Source organism: Aptenodytes patagonicus, chromosome 1 (genome assembly GCF_965638725.1).
Source record: "Aptenodytes patagonicus chromosome 1, bAptPat1.pri.cur, whole genome shotgun sequence".
NCBI lineage: Eukaryota > Metazoa > Chordata > Aves > Sphenisciformes > Spheniscidae > Aptenodytes > Aptenodytes patagonicus.
Genome location: NC_134949.1, coordinates 25,314,449 through 25,338,168, shown reverse-complemented (window position 1 = coordinate 25,338,168; position 23,720 = coordinate 25,314,449). Strand labels below are relative to the sequence as shown.

Below are 23,720 nucleotides of genomic sequence, written 5' to 3'. Positions count from 1 at the left end.
AATTTAACATACTATTTGCAAACAAGAACACCTCAAAGTTATTTCACAAATTTATTTGCTCCTGATTCATTTCTTTGAAGTCAGTGTTTCCACTGCCTTTAAAGAGCTTCAGCTGTTTCTAGAGAACACTTTATTACAGCACCCAGAACAGTACTCAGTGTTTTAAACTAATATCCTGTCATGTTGCAATGGCTCATGTAGTTTACACAGTGTTTGCTAGAAAATATGGTATTCCATTGAAAGAAAGAAAAGGGATTTTAACTGAATTTCTGCAATAATATGTATCCTATCCCTAGATATAATAAACAGTGGTTATTGTGATTGATATTCTGCCAATACGTCATCATTGTCACTGATCTCTCTCTACATTTTTACGGAAAACATGACAAAATGCTGCATGTCAATGCCTAGCAATACAAAAGGAAATAATTACTAAAATTTCTGTACGTTCTCATAGGAGAAAATTGTGACAAGAATACACATTTTTAAAGAACTCATTACTTTAACTTCAGCCTCTGCAAGAGATCTGTTTTAGTGTGGTCATTTTCATATAAATATGTGCCTTCCTTGCCCTTGTTCAACCCCATACCATGCATAAGTCTCACAAACACATAACAACTATATGCCATAGAGTATTAGGTAACTGCATATTTTTTTATTGTGTAATTGACACCACCCCCCCCCCCCAAAAAAAAAAAAAAAAAGAAGCTCCCCAATACCGAGAAGAATGTAAAATTAAAGTAGTTTAGGTCACATATTAATTTAATACAGAACTGTGCTTAATATTAATTCTTCACATTTTTGTTTTTATTTTTTACAAGTTGTATGTGTGGTTACCCTATATTTATTGAAATAAAGGGATGCATTGTTTCTAAACATGATAGGAAATGAGCTGTTCAGGAAAAAGAAAAATCACACTTACATGCTCATGTATTCTATTGCTACCTTGACATTCTCAATTTTTTTAATTAAAGAATATAGTTAAATATGCAATTTAACAAAAAATGATCACCCATTCTACTTATTAAAAGCTGAATTTTAAAAAGAACAATAAGAAATGCATCTGCTTTATGGTTGCTATAGCACTGTGTATTTCACCTAACCTCTTCTAAAAGTTCCTGATTTCAAGGTTATATTAAGTGTCTTACTATATTATTATTATAAAAAAAGATTTTGACCCCAATGCACTGTTAGAAAGCTAACCATCTTCTCTTTGAGTGCCAATTACTTTGTACAGATGTACCTTCGGGCCTCTTCTTTGATTCAATGTGCAACCCACAGACAGAAAATAAGTCCTTTAACTTTTTCTATACATACTTATCTGGTAGCATTTTAAAAAGGAAGCAACTGTCATCAATTTTTTTTTTTCTTTTTTACACTTGCAAACAAACCTAAAAACCCCCATCATCATCTTTGTATTACATGACTAGTCAGATCAATGAAAAAAAGAAGTAAAAAAAAAGTTATCCTTTTTTGTTGTTTTTGGGATAGTAAAGTGAAAAAAAATTATGTGCTGAGGCATTTTAGGTCCTCAGTGAGAGATAACTATTTCAGACATGATATCAGGTGAAAAATAAAGCCTCAGGAAGTTATGAGGTCTGACCCACACAAACCTGATTAACAAGTGTTTATAATCTGACGGACTTCCACAAGATTGTTGCTGGTTTTCCCCACTGAAAACAAAACCAGAAGCAGCCCCATCCTCAACTCCTAGGCCCACAAAGCATAGAATAGAAAGTGTTATGTAGGAAAGGGAAACTGCAGCCACAAATATGGAAGCATGTTTTGCCAATATCTTATCTTTTATAGCTGTCTTTGAACATGAAAAACATTCTTTTTGATACAGAGATCACACTTTACTTAGTTCTGTTTAATGATTATACTCACATTTGTTTTTTGCAATTCAGGTAATACATATATGCCCATAGGTCTCTATTGCCTGTGGTTCTGCTTCCCTTCTTTTGATGTTTTTGCTTCTTCACACCACGGTGGAATGAAGAATTACAAGATAGGTGAAAATGTCTGACATGAGGCGACTGCATTTGTACCTTAAAATGCCTGTACAGGTGTCAGTAAATGCTACCACAGGAGCTCTTGCCATTATCAAAACCTTCTGTTTTTATTCAAACCCCCATAGAGGACATGATAAATTTCAGCTGATAAAAATCAGAGACCGTTTGGGTCTCTGCTTTCTATTGAGTGGCACAGCAGCAGCTTGCAAGTGTATAATTTTCAAATTTGAAACCAATCGATTGGACCCTTTATTCCAACTACAACTGCAGCTATTGAATGAACTAGGAAGAAAGGACTACTTTGTAACAACTATTTCTCACTTCTGTATACCTATCTTCCAGCCAGTACTCACCAAACAAGAATAGGAGTCATTCAATCTGTGATCCAAGGTCTGCCTCTGAAGCAGTCTAAAGAGGGAAGCATGGTCAAATTTGCAGGGATTAGCAGAAATAAACTCATCCATGCCATGTTTCTGACCACGGTCTGTATCTGTTCATACAAAGGAAAAATATGCAGAACAATACACGTGAGTGTGTGTGCAGATTTACAAACGCAAGGGTACACATGGTGTGTAAGTCTCAACATATAAATTCTCTTGAAAATATTTTAAAGAAACAAGTTACATAAGTAGAAGCTTGCAGGTGACATTATAGAATATTGTTTTTTAATCTGAAAATAATATTATGGAATTATTTTTCTATCATACCAATCTATGGAGTGTAACAGTGAAAAAACCCCAGTTTCTACCCACTGACAGATTAAAGAAAACAATTTAGAAACTCTACCTGAAAATGCAACATAGCACATTAAAATAATTCTTAAAGCATGGTTTTCTAGTGGAGCTCTTCAAATGTTACAATTTACAAAACAATGTTATGAGTACAAAAAAAATGTGTTCTATAATTTCCTGGTTTTGTGTGGCACTCTTTCTAATTTTAGGAAAATAAGCAAATAAATACCCTTCCCTCCACTGCAAAAAGAAAATGTTTATGAATTCATTTCTTCAGATAAGAAAGAGCATCTTTACTGCAGATCAAAGTACCACTCATAGAAATATTCATCATGGCTTGAAGCCTACTTCTCAAATGGCAAACTGGAGCAGAAATGAACACACTGGCTTGAGCTAGGTCATTTCCAGCCTTCTTTTTGTACTCAGCTTTTAATGAGACGAACCTTAATGTAGTAATGGCAAAGAGCTCCTTCAACCTTCCAGCAAAGAGTAGTGAAAAAGGGAGCAGCATTTTTGTGTAAATACATCGAGAAAACATACTATCCCAAATGGCACTTCAATCAAAGGCCCAAATTTATTGTTCTTCACAGACTGCATCTTTCAACGCCTTTAAACCCCGCGGGTTTATCAAAAGAGAAGCTCTAGTGATTGCTTTCATTAATGCTATGTTTTGTCAAAGTCCTCAATGTGAATTATCTATCAAGTATGGACAGAAAAAGCCTTACAGTGCCCAAAAGGACTAGTTATGTATTAGCACATTAGCTGTCTTGGATTCTATAGACTGTACTGGGGTGAACAGTCCTATCAACTTAAAAATTGACTTCCCCTTTCAATAGGGTCTCAGCTCTTTGTTCCTTTAAATTCAAACCTAGGTCTTTTTATATTCATTACTAGAAAAGTATAGATCTAAGTGTATCCTAAATGCAATTTTGAAAACCTGCATAGTACAAACCTAAAATTTCTAAAGAAAAGGAGACAAAAGTTTATTGATTAAACCCAATTATAGAGTCAGGTTCATAATAAAACTCAATATTGATCTGTGGGCATGATGCTAACATAATCAGTCACATTTAGAAATTTAGCCCCAGATCATATTGATCCATGTCAAGTCCAACTTTCAGCTGTATTTGTGGATGGGAGAATTATTTAATTCAAGCTGAAGGATCTGCAGCATCACATCCTGGAAAGATGCAGAAACTAATTCATATCACTTGGCTTTGCATTGTCAAAGCAAGAGTCACATCCATGTGACAGATTTCACCAAGGTGGATGTAGCAAATAAACAGTATGACAATACATCGATGGTGTAAGGTATGAGACCATCATCCCAAAGAAACAGCAGCATATATTTTTAACGGTTTAAAGATCAGTAGCGTATGTGATTACATAGATTAACAATATTTCCATGAGCATTAGACTAGCCTATCATTAATGACAAACTTAGCTCATATTTTTGACATAGGTACATGAAATGCTCTCTCTTAAATGTTTTTAAACACACGAATTCAAAGATAAATAACTGATATCAACACAACTACATAACTGAAAGTACTAAACTACAATGTGAAGTTATCTATAGTTTCCAAAATGATCCACACACAGATAAAAGTTTTCCACACCCAGTCTGTTTAATGTGTAAGTGACTGGTTTCGACATTTCTTGTAAGTTTTCCTTCTTATATGGGTATCTATCTGATTTATTGAGTCATTATTTAAAGTAAGAGAGATTACAGAAAAGAAATAGGATTAATATTTCTTTCTGCCATCGGTCTCAGGTACAAATTATACACAGCTGAATCTTTCTTAATTTAACTGGCTCGATTTTTTTCTCTGGTTAACTACACAAATATAAAATATTATCCTTTTTTAAAAGAAAATCTGTGTAAGTACTGACAAGTAATTAAGTATTTTGAAATCAGGAGACTGGATGTTGCGAAGGAAACAGATCCAACATTCTGATAGAGTCATCTAGATGACCACAGTGTGTAAGGTGACCTATTGAATACAATGTGGCTTGTGAAAGCAGAACCTGCTATTATATAATTTGGGCAAAATAAGCAAAAATATTATTTAAAAATATACATACCTCCTCGATCTAATTCTACAGAAAGATCCCTGACTGATTACCATCTTTTTAAGTGAATCAAACAGTACAAATAACATTGTCAAATAGTAACAGAAGATCTGCTACCAAATACACTCTAATAACAGAAAAACAGTTAAAAACTTACCTTTGCCAGCTGTAGGCAAGCAGGAAATAACAGAAAAATAGATCTAGTGCAATACATTACATTTTACTTTACTGTTATGATATACATACAAGATAACTGGTAAAACTTTTTGAAACAAAATGGATTTAAAAAAATATAAGAATTTGATCAAAGATTATAACAAATTCATAAATGTTATATGACTGTGATTTAAAAATTATTCAACACCCTATTTTTAAAAATTGCTAGAATGATTGTATTTTTCAAATTCCTACACAAATCAGCTTTAGATGTCCTGCTCAAGCTACATACAAATGCAAAAGACATAAAGAGTGCTATATTGCGATATACAGTTAGGAAAAAAAATTCCATTTTATTCTCTACACTTTCTCAATCTTGGGAAATATTGGGAAGATATTTGGGGAGATCTTTGAAGCAGTACTATTTCTCCTGATTTTTCACAATTAATTTTCTTCCCTTCTTAATGGAATTTGTTGTCCTGCTTTCAAGTTGCCTCTAACTCAAACTCATTGTTTTGGCTGCTATTTCCATGTTACACTGTCTGTTTCAGATTGTGTATTTATTTCATCTTTTGGAAACTGTTAGCCAGAAAACTATCCATTTTTTTGGATCAAGGTAGGACAAATAAATATATTTTAAAACCATGGTAAAAACTTACAAAAGCTATTGCAGGAATTTTAGCAAATTCTTTGGGTGTTCTTTTAGACAAGGACATTCAATTTGGCAGAATAGCATCCTGAATATGCCTTTTGCCATCTTTGCAAGAAACTTCCAATTTTAGCCCAGCTGCAAAGGCTATAAAAATCATCACATCCTCAGTGACTCAGTAGAGTGAATTAAGACTACCAAGAATTCCATGTTTATGGCACATGCTCGAGTGGTTCCTAGTGATAACCAAATCTCTGCCCCGTTCCAGCCCAGAAGCAAATACATGTTTTCTGTAGCATTTACTCTGTGCTAGGGTGAACTACAGGAACTGGCCTTGTAAAGTGGTGACCTCCTCCCTTTTGTGGCTCTCGGTGACATCTCTGCTTGAGTTTAAGCATCATGGAAGCAATTTGAACTAACTCAGGCAGGAAGGAAAGAAGAGCAGGTAGAGACAAGAAATCTAGTATTGTAGGGATTAAAAAGATTTAGAGACTGGGAGTAGTAGGGTAAGAACTATGACTCTGATACAGAAGAGGCTGGAACTGGTTGGATGAAGGTGCACGTGCTCTTTGCAAAAGACAGTGGCAAGACATGCATTACATTCCTTCAAGTGCCACTCCATACAGATAGTGACAGCTTACATCGGGAACATTTCGACTCCTGATCATTGACCAGGACTCCAAAGTGCTACATGCTTAGAAACACAGGCCAAAGAGACAATCTATGCCCCCAGAACCTTATCATTTAAATATCAGACAATGAAATAACAGATGGAGAGAAAGCGGCAGAATGTGAGAAAGCAGCTGGCCCATATGGCCCAACCATCAGGCTGGGGATAGCACACTGATGGACTGCCAGTATTTTGCCGAAGGACAGATTTGAAGAGGATACCAGTTAGTTTTTGCATGTTTCTGAGTAGCGTGGGAGAGAGCATAAAGGTGACTTACTGACTGCCTAAGGCGGTGGAGGCCAGTGTTAACCTTTTCTTTCTAAAGGGAGATGGGGGTAGTTGGAGGCAAGCGGGAATGGGACATGAAGGGGAATGGGGGAACATGCAGGGAGGGTGGAGTTACTCCACTCCTCCAGGTGGCAAAGTGTATGATGGATATAAAGCTACCAAACCTGCTGAGAAAACTATGTCAAATGAAAAAAATATCTTTTCTTTCTGTTTGGTTCTAAAAGATTTAATTAATTGAACATACAGATACAAACATCTCAGAACTATTTTAAAAGAACTGCTTTACAAGAACATTACCTATTATTCCAAAACTGAGCAATGCCACCATAAGGTTAAGCAGTGGTATTTCTTGAGTGTATGTATTATGACACCAGTACTTTAATATTAATCATATTTTGGTTTTCCCACAGAGTCTCTGATGTAGCCAATTCAAAGATGTAGCCAGTTCAAAGATTGAGAGTGATACAAATAACATTTACAAGAAATATGAAATTCGTAATCTATTCCCATACCATTAAACTATGATAGGGAGAGAAATTTTATAGCGCTTATCATCGGTATATCCAAATAGACTGAAAATGTTAATGTTATATTTTCATGACTAATCCCAAAGCATTTCTTCATTTGGCAAGTTGCCTGCACTTTCTTCTTGATTACACAACATTGACTGCTCCACTCGGATTATTTAAATGTCCACACAAGCTTCCTCCATGATGCTCTCTTGGTCAGATGGATGTTTCATTTGGAAATGTCTTCAACTTTGCTGTCATCGGATTGATGTCTTGTAATACCAATGTATGGTTTATATATTTGACTCCCTTTGCTACTCCCTTCCTACTTAATAAATAGGATTTGATGTTTTGTACATGGGCTCTAAACAGCATTTTTATGACAACTGTTATAACTGGTCTCTGCAAAATCTCAAATTATTTTCCTTTTGTGAGCTGTTTTGATAAGTGACATCATTCCAAAAGAGAGATGAGGAAAACTCTACATCTGAGATCAAATGATTCCTAACCTCACTTGGTTTACCAGTATCTCTCTCTCTCCTTTCCTATCTGCAGATATTTTCGAAAAGAGACTATCTCTGAACTCATGGTGGTGTAGGACCAGAATGATGTTTGGCTTTGTGTTGCTTCATTAAGACATGACAACCCCCTCATGTGCTGCTGTTACTCCTTTGTTATGACCGAGTTATTAACAGCGGTCATCACTTCAGCAGCCTTTCTAACTGTATGAATAGATCTCCTAATACATTGCTCATTAAGAAAGGGATCGCCTCCTGCACCTTTATGTGACTCAGATGAATCTATTTTTAATTGGCGCTTTCCCTGAAACATTCATGTCCTTGGGAAACTTCTGGCTTTTCTACAATCATGCATCCTTAAAAACTCTGTTCTTTGCATTACAGCATGCTCATTCAGAGTAGTGGAACTGAAGAGCAGTCTCTTTTTCTTGATCATTGCCGACATTAGCCTGTCTTCACTTTTGTTTTGGAGCCACCTAACACTACAAAAACGCAGTACCAAGTTGCTTTACTCAGAAATAAAGAAACTGGCTAGTACTCATTTTCGAAGTTGGACAGGTACAATAGTAGTTTGATTCCAGCGCCACACTGAAATGTGTATTTGCCTCATTTGTAGTATAGAATATCAAGTTTCTTATACATTACATAAATGATCCTAAAGTGCCATACAGCACCAACAAGAAGAAACTGCACATTCAGATCAGTTAGAGATCTGTAGGTTGGCCTTTTGGAGTGCTGCTGCTGTGCGCATGAAAGAGCAACATTTCCATTTTCTGCATTTGTGATAATTGCTGTAAAGATCAGTCAGACCCTGGCTGTCTTGTTATTTTATCTCTGAAAACATAATTTCAGTATATCCAAACTTGCAATTGTTCTTTGTACCTTTTTCTTTCTATAACTTTCCCTGCTCTGTGGTTAGCGTTTTCTAGTTGCTTTCAGTTCCATGTAAACCCTGTGTCCAAGAAGAAGGGCAGTTCCTTGGCTACTACTGACTACAGTCCCTTCCTTTGTATTTTCTAACTGATGCATTTGAAGTAGAAACATTAAGAAGGGAACACAGTGAACTCCCAGTACCCAGCCCCGATCCAGGCAATGGGGAGGAGGTGAGCAGAAGCATTCCTTGGCTGTTGCCCCACCTTTGCTTTTGCAGTGTTACATCCTACAAAATACTTCACCTTAACACCCCCCGTGATGAATGGTTACTTCACCCTTCCAAATTGTTTCAGATTAAAAATTCAACAGATGTCAGTGCTTTTGTGAGATTAAACTATGTTTTTTTCAATGTTCTTGAAGCCCAGTCTGGATTTGAAATAACTATTATGGAGTTTAATGAGCATATTTTACTGTCTTCTAATAGCAAAATGATAAAAGATTACAGGATGAATGGAAAGCCGTGAGACCAAGTGATAGCAGGACTGACGGAGAAGAATGGTTTTGGGTCAACCTGCTATAGACTTCAGACATTAAACCAAGTTGAGTTTAAAACACATATCTCCCTTCTATCACTCTATATATACAGATATATGATAATGAAGAAGGATTATTGTATAAAGTCATATGACGTTGTAAAAATTTGATGGCTATTACAAAAATCCTTGGATTGCACTCAGCCTCCAGAACAACAAAAAAACCATATATGCTTCCTATGTGCAGATAGGAAGAAGACTTTCAAAGAGATTATATGAAAATTTCAAGATATGGTTAATATATGCTAACTACCTTGATTTTCTCTGAAACAATGTTTTCCTCAAAGAAAGATGAAGAAAACTTAAATCTGATTTTTTTGGAAAATTTTTTATATGTAGTTTAATATTACACTGAGGGGTGCAAAAATCCAGCAGCCCATCTAGTGCCTTTCAGCTCACAATGTACTGTCTGCATAGCAATTTTTAGATAACTAATATATACAATATATGATAAAGCTGACCTAAATCTATAAAATTCTGAGAACAGATTGATGCTTTTCTATTCAACACTACAGTGGCTGGCTACTGAAAAATAGAATGTAAACCAAACACCATCTCCATGGTAATATGTGGGTCAACTGTAATGAATATGAAGGTAATTGCCCTATTTTCATGCATTATAATAAAAATAATGACCTGCAAGTCAGGATTTCCCTCACTGGTAATAATAATCTGAGTTAAAGAGCTTCTGGTTAATAACAAACTGCTAGGCACATTTCCCTAGTGAATGAGTTCTGCTTAATTAAACTTCATTGAGGGAGCTGCTACATATTTTACCAACTGAAACCAAAACCAAAGCCACAAAAGAAAAAGAAAGCCAACTTACAAAGTGGGGATATACCTGTGTTGACATTTCCTCCTTTAGGATTCATCTTCTGAGCTTGACTTGCAGGAACAGGCTTATACGATTGACCTGTGGCTCTGTACATGGCTTGAACCCAGAGTATTCTATCCTGCTCATCGTCACTGGCAAATATCACGGTATCGCCTTCTTTAACAGCATTGAAAAACATTCGACCACCCTGAAGACCTGGAGCAGGAAATAGGACGGTAATCTTAATAAATACAAGTTACTCCTAAATTACCATCAATGTTTATCATGTTATTGGTTTTCCTCTGTGTGTGTGTGTGTTAAAATATTTTATAGGTATTTATGACCTAGAAGTATGATAAAATCTAGAGTTATATGGATCAAATGGTAATACATGGAAGTAACATATAAGTAGAATAAATAAAGAAGTCACGGGAGAAAATATTTCCATAATTCCATTTCCAACTCAATTCCAATTTATTTCATATTCATCTTCTCCATGTCATATGCTATTTTGCATTTCTCTAACATATCCTCCTTCTAGGCATCATTTTCATAGCTGGAAGTCCCTGTCAACTTTATCTCTTCTTGAACAGAGGCAGCTCCATATCTCTTATTAGTGTTGCTGCTCCTTCCTTGGTACCTTTTTCTCATTCCAGTGTTTTGTTCTGAGAGCACATAACCAGTACAGCACACACCAGTCAACATGGCTGTGCTGGGGATTTTTTTATGACAACATTGTTTTGGCTTTCCAAACAACTTCTGAGCATTGTTTGCTTTCTCAATTATTCTAAACATCAAGCCAACGTTTCCAAAGATCAATCTTCAATATCTTAGAAGTCTCTTAAATTCATAACCCTCCACTGAGTAGGAAGAGCAGAATCACTGTTCTCTACATGTATAATTTTGATTTCCCTCTGCCATTTTAATATTAACTTGTGTAGATTTTTCTGATAACTTCAAATTTATTTTTGATTACTCTGAGTAATTTGTCTTTAGCAAGCACTGTCATCATTCACCTTCTTTTCTAAGTAATTTATGAATATACTTCACAGTACACTGCCACATGACTCCACCATCAAAAGTAGAGAGAAAAGGGAAAGACTGGCTAGAATTCATAATTTTTTCCTTGTACCATATGTGGTCTTACAATGTTTCAGGCAACCTTAGGGTAAGTTTATTGTTCATTCTTCTTAAAACAAGGTTCTTTCTAAAAGCATGATTTTTCACACTAGAAAATCCTAGTGGAATAATTGCAAAACCTTCAGATGCCGAAAAAAAGAACTTTGGGGTTTCTTGCTGCTAGATCAAAATGAACAAATTGAATCAGCTGTTTTACACAAACATATCATACTTCAAAATCATGAAAAGTACCTGTGTGAGGAGCTGTATAATCCACAGTGTATCCTTCGAGTTGCATTAGTTCCTGAGGCTCAGATTTCTTTTCTCTGTAACTGCACATTGCAAATGTGTATTGGCTAACCTGAATAAGAAAGGACTTCTTAATTGCTGAATTCCATTCTAGAATTGTGTAACACATATACCACTGTTTAAATTAGCTTTCAGTTGTGCTGAAGAAATAAACCCCATTTTTTTTCCAGAAATATTTACAGTGTAAAAAACTTTGCATTCTTTCCCCTTCCTGCCAAAAGGAAGGAAAAAAAAAGCCATAAACACATCTCTCTGCAGTATCCTGAAATACAATGTAATTTGGGCTGTTGCTTTATGAAAAATTGAAAGGAAGCAAATTAGGTTCTAGTAGGGAAAATACTTGGTACTGTGGTACTGATCAAACTGCTTAGTCTACAGTGTGAGAAAAAAAGTCCTGTATTCCAAGAAGCTGGAAAAAAAGGACTTTTATGTATAAAAGCACTGTTTGCATAAGGAGCGCCACAATAATCATGCAGCTGGAAAGACGAACACATAATCTGGCCAATTCTAGTTAAAGATGGTAAGTACCAGAACCTTCAGTTCAATTTTGTAGTCTAATTTCTGCATCTTTTGCACCTGTGTTCACACCCATCTCCAGGCTGCTTGGCTGTATGCAGGATACAGTGCTGTGTAGGCCAAGCAGCTTGCAGCTGGCATGAACAACATCAGTTACTTCTCATCAAGTACAAGTATTAAAAAAAAAAAAAAAAAGGCAGTAAGAAAAGAATCTGTCATCATGTGGTTTAAGGCTCGCTAGACAGAATAGAAAGCAATGAGGACAGCTAAGGAAAAAGTGACTGGAAAGATAAAGAAAGGAATGTAACAGCTGGGAGAGGAAAAGCAATCAAATGAAACAAAACTGAGATGTTCCCAGCCTTAAATGAAGAGCTGGAAAGACTATAAAAGGTGACCAGAAGAAAGAGCTTGTGAATCTGTTGAACACTTGAAACTTAAGGGAACTGAATTTACATGGGCCTCTGAAACTCTCGTCTCCAAGGGCTGTAGGATATCTGGCCAACTGACTTGTTTTGAACTATAATATAATTTCTTAGATCTGTAAAATTATGCAAGGATTTAAGGATAGGCAAGCAGCTTGTCTTCATCCTAGTTGCTGACTGCTCAGCTAACTGTTACCTAGATTTATTGCTTTGGCTACAACTTCAGAAATGATCCTTTTTGAAGTGAAATTTTGACAGCTGATTTCAGCTGGTGCTGTCCCTGCACACCACTCCACCTCAAAGTCCAGTGACTTCAACTGCTACTGACAAAAGATTTTTGACTTTCTGTAAAAGATTGCTATTTTTGGAAAATAAGGATAGAAGGTGTGATTATTATCTGCATAATGCATTAAAAATATTTCATTATTTTAAGTATTTGGGGTTTTTTGAAACAAGATTATGCTGTACTATGTGTATGCAGTGTATGGTGACTGAACATCCTCTGCCACAGCATGTACGAGCAAAAGGAACAAGTGTAACAGCGCTCTCCACAAAATTGCCATCAGGCCTCAAATGCTGAACTGATGTCTCCAGAACCACAGCAGAAGTCTACAGCTGAGAGAAATTAAACTTAGGTGTTCCAGTTTAATTAATACATTAGTTAAGCGAAGGCAGTTTTATAAGAGAGAAGAATTTGAGAGACGCTGTCAGGCAGCTAAAACTGAGTGCTAGCTTTCCACACCAAATTTAGTTCGTTCACTTAAGTGGGCTGTACCAAGGAGAGAGAGCTAAATATAAATAAACACAAAAAACAATCTAGCCCATCACTTTCAGAAATTCAGATTTTCAGGCTACAAGGGACTATTACAACCAGTGAGCCTGTCCTCCAGCATGACATACGTGGCAGAATTTCACCTTACTGTTTGTGCATTAAGCCCATAGTTTTGCTTTCATTTATAGTATGCGTTTTAGAAAATTACTGTATTTTGGTTTAAAGGTTTTAAGTTATCCCTGGGGTGGCAGGGCAGGGCCTGGCAGCCAGGGCCCAGCCCGGAGCAGGGCAGCTGGGGGCCCCGGGGCAGCCCCAGCCCCAGGCGTCGGGCACCTCCCTGGGGCCAGGCCAAGGCTGGGCCGGGATGGGGGCCTGCGGGTGGGCCCGGCTCGGCAGGGCCCATTGCTGAGCAGGGCAGGGCTGTGGGGAGCTGGAGACCAGCCCTGCCGTGGCATCACTGGGGCAGGGAATGATGGCCCTGTGAGGCTGAAATGGTGTCCTGGGCTGTGGGCAGGGTGGGGAGGCCCTGGACAGGGCCAGGAGGCTGGGCAGGGCCAGTCAGGGCCAGTGGTCCTCTCAGGGCCCTGACACAGGGCTCAGCCACTACGCCATGTCATCTGCTCTAGGCCCAGCAGCAGTATCACCTCTGTTACTGCTTGGTATTTCCCTGTTTATATTCCCAAGAACCATATTTGCCCTCATTCACAAGCATGGAGGGAGCTGTTGGTTAGCCACACACCTCTAAATCCTCTGCAATTATCACTGTATTTAATGAGAGCTCCCTCCTCTCCTTTTCTTGTAAACTGAATCTACAGATACCCGGCACTTAAGTAAAAACATTTTTCAAATTATTCAATTTTCTTGAATGAAATAACCTGACAGACACCCACATCACTCACATTTTCATGTCAACAACTCTGTATAACCACACTGTACAGACAAACTCAGCCATCAAAAAGGAAGTTAGCAGACACTAATTCTGGAAATGCATAGAATGCCCAGCTTTTTCAGATTTCTTCAGCCTCTATGGTTTTGAAGATCAGCTTGTGGAAGAGCTGGGCTATGTGTCTTTGTTCATTTTTAACCTTACCCCTATAACAAGACAGAGATTATAATGCTGTTGATTTTACTTTTTTCAAACATATTTCAAATGCATTCTCTTATTTTAAAGGAACAATTTATTAAAAGATATTGATGTCAAAATCAGTCTTACACTTCATCTTTTTGTTGAAAATGAGACATTTTAATGTGTCTCCATCAAAGAAACAAATAGAAAAACTCCAGAAAACTTTGTTGGGGGGGAAATAAAAGTCTCAACAAAATAAAGAAATACAGAACTTGCCTTGTTTGTTTACATTCACAATCTCTAAACCCTTTTCCTTATCATTATCAGTGGCTGCTATCAGTTACTATAGAGAGAACCACCAGGACAATCTGAAATCGCACTTTTTTTATATAGATCTGTGACTGGGTTTACGTGTATTTTTAGTAAAGGGAACTGTAGGTAGTTTTTGCCTAGAATTCAGCAAATTAGTATCAATACTTCATGGAATAATGGGTACTTAAAAGTCAGGATTATGTACAACACATTCTCAGACAATAACAGAATCAAGCCACCTTCTTAAATAGTAATGCTTAATAGGAGAAAAGGGAACCTCCTTCCTATAACTGCATTTACCTGAATTTCATAATTTTACGGAGGTCTAAGCACCCGACTAGCAGCTGTTCTACCTACTTTGTAACAAAGTGGAAAAACAACAACCTGTGCATGCATGACAGACAGCTATGCACAGAAATGTGGACATATGAGCAGTGTCACTAGGGGATGTCCCCATGGGGCAGAAAGACCCCATGTTCAGTGTGCCGGGAGGAACCGTTACTGCAAACCAGGAGGCTGACTCCGTGGTCCCTGCTACAGGGCATCACTGGGCAGCCTGCTTCAGGAGTTCAGCAGCAAGAACTAGCCTGCATAGCTGGGGTGTTTAGAAAAAAATTATCCATGAAACAAATGACTGACTTTTCAAACATTAGAACAGATGAAATTAAAATGACAGAAGTGAAACTGTATTCAGATTACTGGAGGAAGACATTTTCAGACAGTAAACGAAGTAAAACACAGCAAGTCCAGCTGAGGCTTTTTACCTAACATGTTATGTCCCTGTCTTTTTCTAGTTTGAAATGAATAACCTTTTAGAGAAGTTACTGGATTGTAAAAGGAAGAAAAGCAAATATAATGAAGAGGTTAAAATTTCCAGACTCTGTAACCTTCCTATAACATTGAGCTGTTCTTTCACAAACCACTAACAACTTCTAATACGTGTAGCAATAATGAAGATGCACATTACTCACATTACGCTCCTGAAAAATCAACATTATTCATCTAATTTCACACCTGAGTTAAATTTCCAAAGCATGTGTAAATCATACTGATAGCCTCTGTCTTACAACTGAATTTCATGGCCTTCATATTTTACTAACGTAAGCTAAAAGCTAATCTATAGAGGAAGACTCATCAATATGTCAATAATATATCAATACAGCAGACTGATATTCATTACCGAATGCTTATTTCACATGTATTGACTTCAGCTTATTGTCAGTGTATATATCACGACTGGACTATATAAATGAGCCAGAGCTGTCTGGACAGTAAATATTGATTTAACACAGTATTTTTTATATAGCCTTATTGAGTTGATAGCTGCTTTAAAATGAAATAGATGTCTAAATCCCATCACAGTTGGAAAATTCCTATAATATTCTCCTCCAGTATTTCAATTTCAGCATAGAAAGCAGAAGATAGTTAAAATTAACTTGGCTGGAATAAACTGGTCTCCCAGTGTTGTGGTTTAACCTCAGTCAGTCGGCAACTGAGCACCACACAGCCACTCGCTCACTCCCCAGGAGTGAGCTGGCCCCCCCAGCCAGCTTTCCCCAGTTTATGTACTGAGGATGACGTCATATGGTATGGAATGTCCCTTTGGCCAGTTTGGCTGTGCCCCCTCCCAGCTTCTTGTGCACCTCCAGCCTTCTCAGTCGGTAGAGCATGGGAAGCTGAAAAGTCCTTGGCTAGTGTAAGCACTACTTAGCAACAACTAAAGCATCGGTGTGTTATCAACATTCTTCTCCTCCTAAATCCAAAGCACAGCACTGTACCAGCTACTAGGAACGAAATTAACTCTATCCCAGCTGAAACCAGGACACCCAGGTGGCTCCATATCACACGCACAGAAAGACTACATGTCTCTTAGGTACGCACTTTAAAACTCAAATGACACCTGTGGCTTAGAGGAAAAGAACAAAGTCTTTCTTTTTGTGAAAGGGGGGATGTAAAGTAGGAGGAGTGTTAAAGAAAAGCGTGAAGGACAAGGGAGCATCTATCCTTTCTTTCTCTTTTTTCCTGTAACTTTAAGTTATTTTCCCTTCACATCCATACCTTAACAACTATCCTATATAGAGATCTTCCCAACCTTTACAAATCTTAATAAAGTCACAAAAAGTCCTCATCTCTTCACAGAGGACCTTGGTAAAATCATAACCCAAATGAACTCAGTAGGCTTTCCAGAAGATCCTGTTCAAACTTATAACCATTACTCGCCGATTATCAATATGCAAGCCAATTCTCATTGAAGCCAGGAAGAATACTGTATTGACATCAAGCTTAGCAAGAGTAATATGCAAATACTCTCAGCTTTTAACTTTACTTTATTAAAGACCTTGTTCAGGATTTTTTTTTTACATCCTTACAATTTTCACCATTTAGGAGTAGGAGAAGTCCAGGTGAGTGTGACTGGCAGAGGGGTAGAGAAAGGAATCAGGCTTTCTGTAAAGTAGTTTCAGAAGCCTTCATTCTTAAAAAAGCCTTGTTAACAGGCTTCATCCTTTGTATGACGTTTATGGGGACTCACACTTTAACAGTTTTCTGTCAACAAAACAAAGGACACAGAAGAACAGCATCCTCTGAACTGACTCAGAAGGACATCAAATTTGTAACTGCAATCTGAAGACAAGCACAAACAGAAAATAATGATTTTTCCGAAGACTCACAAAAATTGTTCATTTCTCAGTTTTGGCCACTCAAAATCTACTTTTCTGTTCCTATTCTATTAATCTCATGTTAATGTCATCATTCACTAGCATGTGAAAATACTTACAGTTCTAGGTTTGGACAAAAAGTTATGAAATATCAGCCCAGCACATTTTTGTGGCCAAGAACAATTGCTACATTAGATTTTCTGTAACAACTACATAATTTTACCCAATTTAATATTGCAAGGAAGAACAAAAAATAGCATTGTTCAAAAAATATTTACAAAAAAGTTCTTAATAGTAACGATTGTTGCTTTTATTTAATTTTAAAGGCAGGAAATCTTTGTTGAGATAGAATGAATGAAACAGTAAGTACAATCCACTTTATGAAATATAACTTTATTTTAAAGTGAGTGCTGCTAGAAAGCTGTCAGTAGAATGTTTCAAGGTCACAACAATTTCGTTCAGAAATTTCGAGGTTTCAGTTGAAACACTGCTCAGTGTAGGGACTTATTTACATATATATAAAACTCAGTGACATTTCTGTTTACTACATATGTAAATTAAAAAAAAAAAAATACCCTGGATGTCTCTGTGCTGTAAGAAGCTTGGAGTAGTGTTGCATATGTTGCCTTAAGATACTGATTTACTAGTGGCTCCAGAAACCATACATAAGAAAATTGATAGTCCAAGACTACTTTTTAATGAAGTTTCATGGCAGACTACTAACCTGAACAAGAACAAAGTAGCGTTTTTTCCACCGCTTCCAAACCTTCTGTCCTAGAGCATACAAATACCTGCAAAGGAAATAATAAAGGGAACGTTTTTCCATTAATAAGAAGCATGATATTAGGAGGACCTAATACAAACGAGTGTATTCATTTGCGCTACCTACTGAGCTGCTTCTTCAGTGTTGTCACATCTAAGAAGTGTTTTTTTCTTCTATTCACTCAGATCATAAAAATGCAAAGAGATATTCCTTTTCACTCAAAATAAGACAAAAAGCAGAAACAAAAGTTCTCACGTTTGAGAAGACTAACCTGCTTATCATTTACATTTCACCAACTGCCTCTGAAAATAGAAAAAACAGCTTAAAGTAGAACAGTTTTGACTACACAGAAATACTGAATGTTAGAAAAGTTAAACTCCCCAACACTTTTTTTTCCATTTGGTTTCCATAGATTTGCTAGTGTTTCTCTAGTCTGTGAGAAGTCAGTCACAGTGTCAGTTTGCGAAAGTGCTCAAATAACAAAATGCCAGCAGACACACAAGATTAAATTTTTTTCCAGAGTAAACTAGAAACTAATTTCCCAAACAGAAGCATTTCACTATAAAGACTCTCAGATTACAAAAAAACTCCTTGTCACCTTGGCAATTTCCAGGCTTTGAATCAGACGGTGTAATCAGGAGTATCAACCAGTGAGATGACAAAACCACAGATGTTGATACTGTTTGGTGTAGAGGAAGCACCCTCATTACTCAAGAAGTTGCAGCAAGTTTTATGGCATTATAGCGACCCTTTTTTCTGTCACTGTGGTCATGTTGTGCTATTGTTAACAAAGACAGCAAGAGGAAAAGGATGAGCTGTGGGATTGTAAGCAAGAGCCTACGAGTGGTAAGGATCTGCGGCTTAAAACCTGACAGGAGAGCAAAATATTACCCATGAGATGTCCCTTCTGGCTGGCCAGCTTCTATCAAGGGCATCTAGTACAACTAGGTGGGTCAAAGGCAGAACAAAGATCCACATTGATCAGACCAATGAATGCTGGCTTCACAGGGCACTCTCCAGAGGATGCTGGCACATATATTATGGAGAAATTATAATAACTGAGATCGGAGATGGTTGGTTGGATGGTTGGTTGGTAGATGGACAGTGTCTTTGTGGTAAGAGGATAGGGTCTGCTGCCCTCTACTGTCTGATCATTTCTGGGGCTTTGTTGCCCGGTGGTTTTTAACTCAGTCGAAAAACAGAGCAATGAACCAACATCCCATGTGAAACAGGCAAGTAAGATACAGGCAAAACCTTTTTTCCACCTGTCCTGGGCACACACTCAGGCACATTCTTTCCCACTTTAGGTATTACAAAGGACAAATTTTGGTCTAACGTGAATGTTCAGCGTAATGCTTATTAACCGTGGTGGTTTGTCAGATTACATAGCAGCTCCCTCATTACTACGACACTGGTATCTTGCCCTTCAACTCCTGCTACACCTGGGTTGAAGCTCTGCCTCGCTTGGTTACTCTGCTTTTTATTCGTGTGAGAGAGAGAACAATTAGCTTCGTGTACAGGATTACCGTGTGATGTAGCTTTCTTTGAATAGTCCAGATCCCGCCATACTCTTTTTAACTTCTTAATTTTGTGATTATTATAAATTCAATAAAAAGAAAGGAGAGGAGTAAGGGCTATGTCAGAAAAGGGCCTACTAGGGTTTATTTGAAAGTTTATAATGTTTTGCAACTATGGAAGCATTTACCTCACGGAGTAATAGGAGCATATTCCCCCACAAAATACGAACTGTTTTGCTTTCCATATATGTTTCGAAAGAGCCAGGCATGTTCCCCTAAATCAGAGCATTTACTTTCCCCAAAGCATACCACATTGCTATTGCCCCGTTAATCTCTTTACTATTGCCATAGGGTGAAGGGGGAATAACTGATGAATTTCACTCAGCCTTGAAGATTAATGACCGGGGTGTAGAAAAGTAAAAGGGTCCACAGGTAGCCTTTGGGCTCGCTCAGTCCTAAGCCTGCCCTGTTCTTCACCATGATTCTGCCACTGCATCCCTCAGAATATCCTGTAGGTTTCTCTGATGTATGTCGGAGGACAACTGCCCCATGGACTGTGAAGACCAACTGAGAATACACAGTCCTCAAATGCTACAGTACAAAGATATCCTGACCATGTTCCCACCCTCTTGGCATGTCTTAAATGACTTCTTGCTCAAGAGTAATCCTGGTATCATCAGTGGCAGTGACTTTACATTCTAACAGGAACATGGCAGAAGATGAGTAACCCAACCCTAGAAACACCAGGTTTAGTTAATTCTTTTTCATTATTAACCGAGACTGGTATAGAAAGGTGCTTTTAAAATAAGAGATCTTAAAAGAACATTTGCTATCAGAGAAAAGGTTGGTTGCTTTTTAAATTACTTTTCATGTAAGATATACCACAGATGGTCCTGCAGAACAGGCAGAACTATCACAAGTTACAGTAAACTCAAAATTATAAAATAAGAAAGCATACAAAAAAGAAATTAAATAGCAATCTGAACTTTTTATTCCTCCTATAAATCACTTCCAACTAAGGTGTTAAATAAGAGCTTCCTTGCAAAACAAAGGAGTGGAACATTACCTACCTAACTTTAAAATCTGCTGGTCTTAGATAAGATTAGGTAACAAAGAACATAGCATTCATGACACAAAGCTGGGATTTAGTATAGAAGTGCAAAGCCTTATGTTACTTGGTTTTACAAATCACTATAAATACACTGTTATAATCTTATGTTATTAATCTCTCTTCCAGTGCCATCTTTAATGGTGACAGGTTTTTTCTGATGTAGAAAGTTTCAGCCATTTACAAGGGATATATCCTGTGCTCATCTTAAGTGTGCATGCTCCTGAAAGATGAGGAGATTAATTCTTACTCAAGAGTCTAACATTTATACCCAGAAGGAGCCAAATATCCTAGACTCCTAGAATCCTGTTTGAACTTCTCTTTCCCATTTATTTTCCATTGAAAAAAATCGGAAGCAAAGGACCTAAGAACCTTGTTAAATTTGGACAGTAATATCTAGGATTTGTAGAAACTGCAGTTGTTATCTAGAATGGAAAAAGTCTACAAAAGCCAGTTTCCAGAATTAAATGACACCTGGGTTTCACAACTGGAGCAGAAAATTAAGAGGTTAACAGATTCAGAAGTGAACTAAGTCCTAGAGCTAAGTTGAAGAATGTTTCATTTTTAAGATGGGGAATTGCATCATTTTTCACGGGTCTCAGGTAAACGTCAGTACCACAAACCAGAGCAGACCCTCATAGTCACCAACTCACAGAGCTGTAGCCTGCTATTTCTCTACCCATATGTGTATCTGTATTCACCTACGAGCCTTGCTCACTCTCTCCATCCAAAAAAATGTGCACAAGCATAGAGTTAATTCTTCAGACTATTTTAAAAACCCTCAGCAGCAACAAGAAACACACAGCAGCCATTCCTTCAAACACTGTACCTTTCTTTAGGTAAAATATTCTGTGCAATACAAAGAAGAAACTGATATTCAGAAGTAGCCAATTCCATATTTCTAAAAATTAACCACGCCATTTGCTACAATTTTTCTCACTCTAATTTGGGTTCCAGAGTTGGGATAATCTGAAATAATTCTTGAATTATTACAGTTCAGCCATACACTGAGAAGGAAGATACTGAAATAGTTCGCCTGTATCTGAGCACTGAAATAGTAATTGCTTATTACTAAATAGATTTATTTTGACTTCTCTTTAAGACCATGTTTTGAGAGTGTTTAATGAGTAGACTGACAAGAAGTTAGGACAGATTGGTTTTCTGATGTACATAGATATAGATGGCAGACTTTTATTATGTAAAAATATATTAATAAATAAGATACATATACATAACACCTATATCTGTCCATGTGCACATTAGAAAGCATATTTCTAGTTAGGATATATATGCTTGGTTGCCTTCTTCAGTCTTTTTATATTACTCACATAATTTCCAGTAACTTGACTAATACACCTGCTTTTATACAGCACATAGAAAATAGGACCTTGGTCAAACATGTTGAATCATTAGGCGCTACCCCAATGTAAAGATTTTCTAACACAGTTTTGTAGTAATACGAAAATGCAACCAAATGTACAAACCATGAAGTCACTTTCTGAGGCTTTTGCTCTTAAAAACAGTTCTACAGTTTTCTTTTCTTCAACATTATTTAATAGTGCTTTCCTTCTCTGCACTCACTCCCAAATTAAAAAGTAAAAATTGGATTTGTATGAAGTCACAGATTTACCTGATTATACCTCATAATGCTTACAATATGGTAGAAAAATAAACATTTAATTTTTAAAGTTCATTTTCCTGGAAAACAAATAAAAATACAAGAAATTACATTTCCACTACAAAACACAGAAACACCTGGATAAAAATGTTTTATATATCATCCTGTCTCAGTCAGTATCATTTTCTCCTCCGGAAATAGAACAAACAAACTGAACAACCATTTTCTTTAAAAAGTCTGAGCATCACTATATTTTAAATTTATGAAGGTTGAATATTTTTCAAAGTGCATTTCCTTGTGTTACAAAAATGCAAAACCATATTGCTAAATATTATAGTTCAGTTTCAATTATGTGATGGCATACACAGGAAAGAAGATGGCAGCTTATTTGCTCTAAGTCCATGCTGTGAGAGTGCAGGGTTCTACTTTTTGATGAAAAAATCAGCACTAATGAATAGCTGAAAAACATAATTGAGTGTGGAATACCAGAGCTATTCACTGCTGGAGAAATGAGAAAGGACTCACTACTTCTACAGAGATCATTTTTAGACCGGCCTTTTTATTCTAAGGAACGAAGCAATCTATCTACATCTTGAATGATAAATTCTCTACTTGTAAAAGGCTTCATTTATCGCAAACAATGAAAAAAATACAGAAAGAAAAATCAATACGTGTAGCAGTTTAGTCCAGCAAAGACCTTTCTTAAAGAGAAACCTCAGTCAAGGTTGAAAGAGCAATTAATGCAGTCTCAAAAATCTGGGCCACTCTGATAGAGTTCGGTTAACATGTGGCAGAAGTAATCATCCACTTGTGAAAATGATTTTCAGTTCATTCTCAAACACCTTTCAGACACTCATGATCCCATTTAACTGACAACAATACAGGCTATCTGTGGGCATCATTGCATTCGCTGTGAGAGCCAATGGGGACCAAATGCCCACAGGCACTTTCAGTCATCCCTTCGCGCTAGCATAAAAGGAATCTTCCTTGCACCGCATTCCTTCTTTTATTTAACCCCGCAAGATTAAGCCATTTTTTTGTCTTCAGTTGAGGACAAGAGAGAAAACTGATTCAAGACAACAATATGACCTGGGTCATAAGAAACCTAGCTGTAAACATTCTTGGATTCATTTTAGTACTGTCTGTGCTCTTGAGAAAGAGAACTAAATAAGCCTTCAACAGATGGAATGAAAAAAATCAGCCTAAACTTCTACTGTAATTATGCCTGCTAAGGATAAAGAAATGAAGAATGTCAAGTAATACAAACACCACAGCCACAGAAAACAGTTCCATTTATTCCAATGAGCAAGATACTCATAATTTGAACAGGAAAACGTGTGTGTGTGTGGGTTTCCCCCCCTAAACAACTTTTCACTTACTGTATAAATGCTTATTGGTATGCTGGAAGATCAGACATCCCTAGATTCTTTAACAGGGATATCTTACTGCACTCCAGAGCGCTTCAACATTTGTGAATATGCATGCCAGTACTTACGGAACCTGTGAAGTAACTGCAATGGCAACTTGAGAATTATTAATCCAATTTATGTCGTATCATGAAACCTATTCGGTATGTAAAGCGGGAGCGTTTGTCAAGACAGAAAAACATCCTTTAGTCTTGAGAGAATTCCAGGCAACAAAAGAATGAAATTCTT

General features: G+C 37.1%; 1 protein-coding gene across 12 annotated transcripts in view; it reads right to left on the bottom strand.

The window, feature by feature from the left end:
• The window catches only part of CADPS2 (calcium dependent secretion activator 2), a 340,428-nt gene that overhangs the window by 104,617 nt on the left and 212,091 nt on the right, over positions 1-23,720 (bottom strand). For 11 of the 12 annotated variants that reach the window (XM_076329917.1, XM_076329928.1, XM_076329958.1 and 8 more), the window contains 4 exons: positions 17,784-17,850; positions 11,258-11,366; positions 9,899-10,102; positions 2,366-2,502 (listed from right to left, as the gene is read on the bottom strand). In XM_076329917.1, the coding sequence (XP_076186032.1) occupies positions 2,366-2,502; positions 9,899-10,102; positions 11,258-11,366; positions 17,784-17,850 (517 nt within the window). The remainder of the gene's footprint in view (positions 1-2,365; positions 2,503-9,898; positions 10,103-11,257; positions 11,367-17,783; positions 17,851-23,720) is intronic. The other variant, XM_076329938.1, reaches the window with a different exon arrangement.